The sequence below is a fragment of the Prunus mume genome, linkage group LG4 (assembly GCF_029339155.1).
Source record: "Prunus mume cultivar Tortuosa linkage group LG4, ASM2933915v1, whole genome shotgun sequence".
NCBI classification, from domain to species: domain Eukaryota; kingdom Viridiplantae; phylum Streptophyta; class Magnoliopsida; order Rosales; family Rosaceae; genus Prunus; species Prunus mume.
Genome location: NC_142701.1, coordinates 22599977 through 22601776, shown reverse-complemented (window position 1 = coordinate 22601776; position 1800 = coordinate 22599977). Strand labels below are relative to the sequence as shown.

At 37.2% G+C, this 1800-nt stretch overlaps 1 protein-coding gene across 1 annotated transcript; it reads left to right on the top strand.

Annotated features, from left to right (window-relative positions):
- Positions 1 to 260: 260 nt before the first annotated feature.
- Positions 261 to 1546, top strand: LOC103329395 (vascular-related unknown protein 1). Its single transcript, XM_008231858.2, has 3 exons — positions 261 to 913; positions 1054 to 1128; positions 1257 to 1546. Exons 1-3 carry the CDS (start codon positions 521 to 523, stop codon positions 1404 to 1406), a joined length of 618 nt encoding a protein of 205 aa, XP_008230080.1. The 5' UTR covers positions 261 to 520; the 3' UTR covers positions 1407 to 1546.
- The last annotated feature ends 254 nt before the right edge of the window (positions 1547 to 1800 follow it).

The following is a 1800-nucleotide window of genomic DNA, read 5'->3' as shown; positions in this document are numbered from 1 at the left end:
GGCTCTGCATGATTGTGAAGCTCAATTTCTAAGGCCCTAAATTGTAGCATTATATATTATTATTATATGAACCAGTCTATGTAGCCTGCTGTCCAAGTTTTGTGTTGTTGGTTGGCTACTGACTCATTAATTGGGATTAGTTGAAATCCATGAAGCCACAAGTCATAACAAAGAAAAAATGGTTAAAATTGGTGTGAAAATCCCATTTGATCACAACCACAAAAGTCAACTCCTCCCCCCTCATATAACCTGTATTTTTCCTTGCACGTTCTCTCTCTCTCTCTCAGCCTTGGTTTTATGTTGTAACTGCTGGTTTTAACTTCCTCTCTCTCTCTCTCTCTCTCTCTGGCCCACACTCAGATTCTTACATGATGGGTTCCCTCTTTTTCTCAGTTCTTTAATCATCTCTTTCAGTTATAAATTTAAATCCACTCTTTTAGAATTGAAATCCCCTCAAAAACCCACCAAACCAAGCAAAACAAATCTAGCACCCTCTCCTTCTTGTGCAAGCATTTGATTGATGATGGAGAAATCTCGTAATTCATCTCTGATCAAAGCTGTTCCTTCTAAGCAAACCACATACTCTTGCACTGAGGAGGAGAGTGGTTGGACTGCTTACTTTGAAGACTTCTCAAACAATAACAACAACAGGAGGGAAGGAGAAGCGGCAGCAGAGGAACAAAGTCTCTGCTCAAGTTTTGGCTGCGCTTCTTCTTTGGTTTCTGATGCTGCTTCTGGTGCTGCATGGAAATTAGCTTCCCAAAACAACCAAAACCAACATACATGCTCTAATTCCATTGGGGGCTCACCCAATAATTTTCCCAAGAAATTAACCTTCAAGAAAACAAGAACCAAGAAGATTTCTGGTGATGATTTAGAGGATACTGCTAGCTCTCCTGTTAATAGTCCCAAGGTCCGATAAGCCACACATACAAATTACTTTTTCCCTTTTCGATTTTTATGTTCTCTCTCTCTCTCTCTCTCTCCCCCCTTTAGTATTTTTAGTTTTTGGCAATTGACTTTTTGTTGGTCTTTTGTCATCTTTGTTAATAGATTGGTGATCATTTGAGACCAGTTGGTATAAATCCCAGAAAGATAGATGATCATCATATCAATATTAATTCTTTGGTACTGCTTTTCTTTTTCTTTTTCCCCCTCAATATGTCTTCTGTTAATTCTTTTATTGGGAAAGAAATTAATTATTGGTTGATTATAACAATATATATATATATATTTTGGTCCTGATGGTTTTGTAGGGTAAAGAGGGTGAGCATTTTGCGGAACTGGAGCAGGCAGATGATCATGAAAAGACTAATGATTGTTGTGGGAAAACTGACAGCACGGACTTAAAGAAAAGAGGGTTGTGTTTGGTTCCTATGTCCTTGTTAGCCAACTATCTTGTTTAATTTCAAGTTTGTCAATTAATGAAGAATCTCAATCTCAATCTCTCTGCTGGTTGTGGCCAAACTTACTGTATAAAGGATCCATCTGTACGTATGCTGTATAGCTTTTGAAATTCCAGATCATATCTTCCCGTTCGTATGTATTCACAAGAACTTGGCTTTGTTAACAAATTAAAGGAACCTATTAGATGTAAATAACTGGAAAATGTTAGCAGATTCTACGTTTATGTTGCTAAAACAAGTCTAAACCGTTGCTTTTTGACTGATTGTGTGGTCTAGATTATATATTTACAGTCTGATGGCATAAGCATGTGTTTGATGTTCCGTGGTCGGTGTTCGGTAAGAAACAATCACAATCACTACGTAATTATTTATAAAACTAATTGAAAAGTTACAT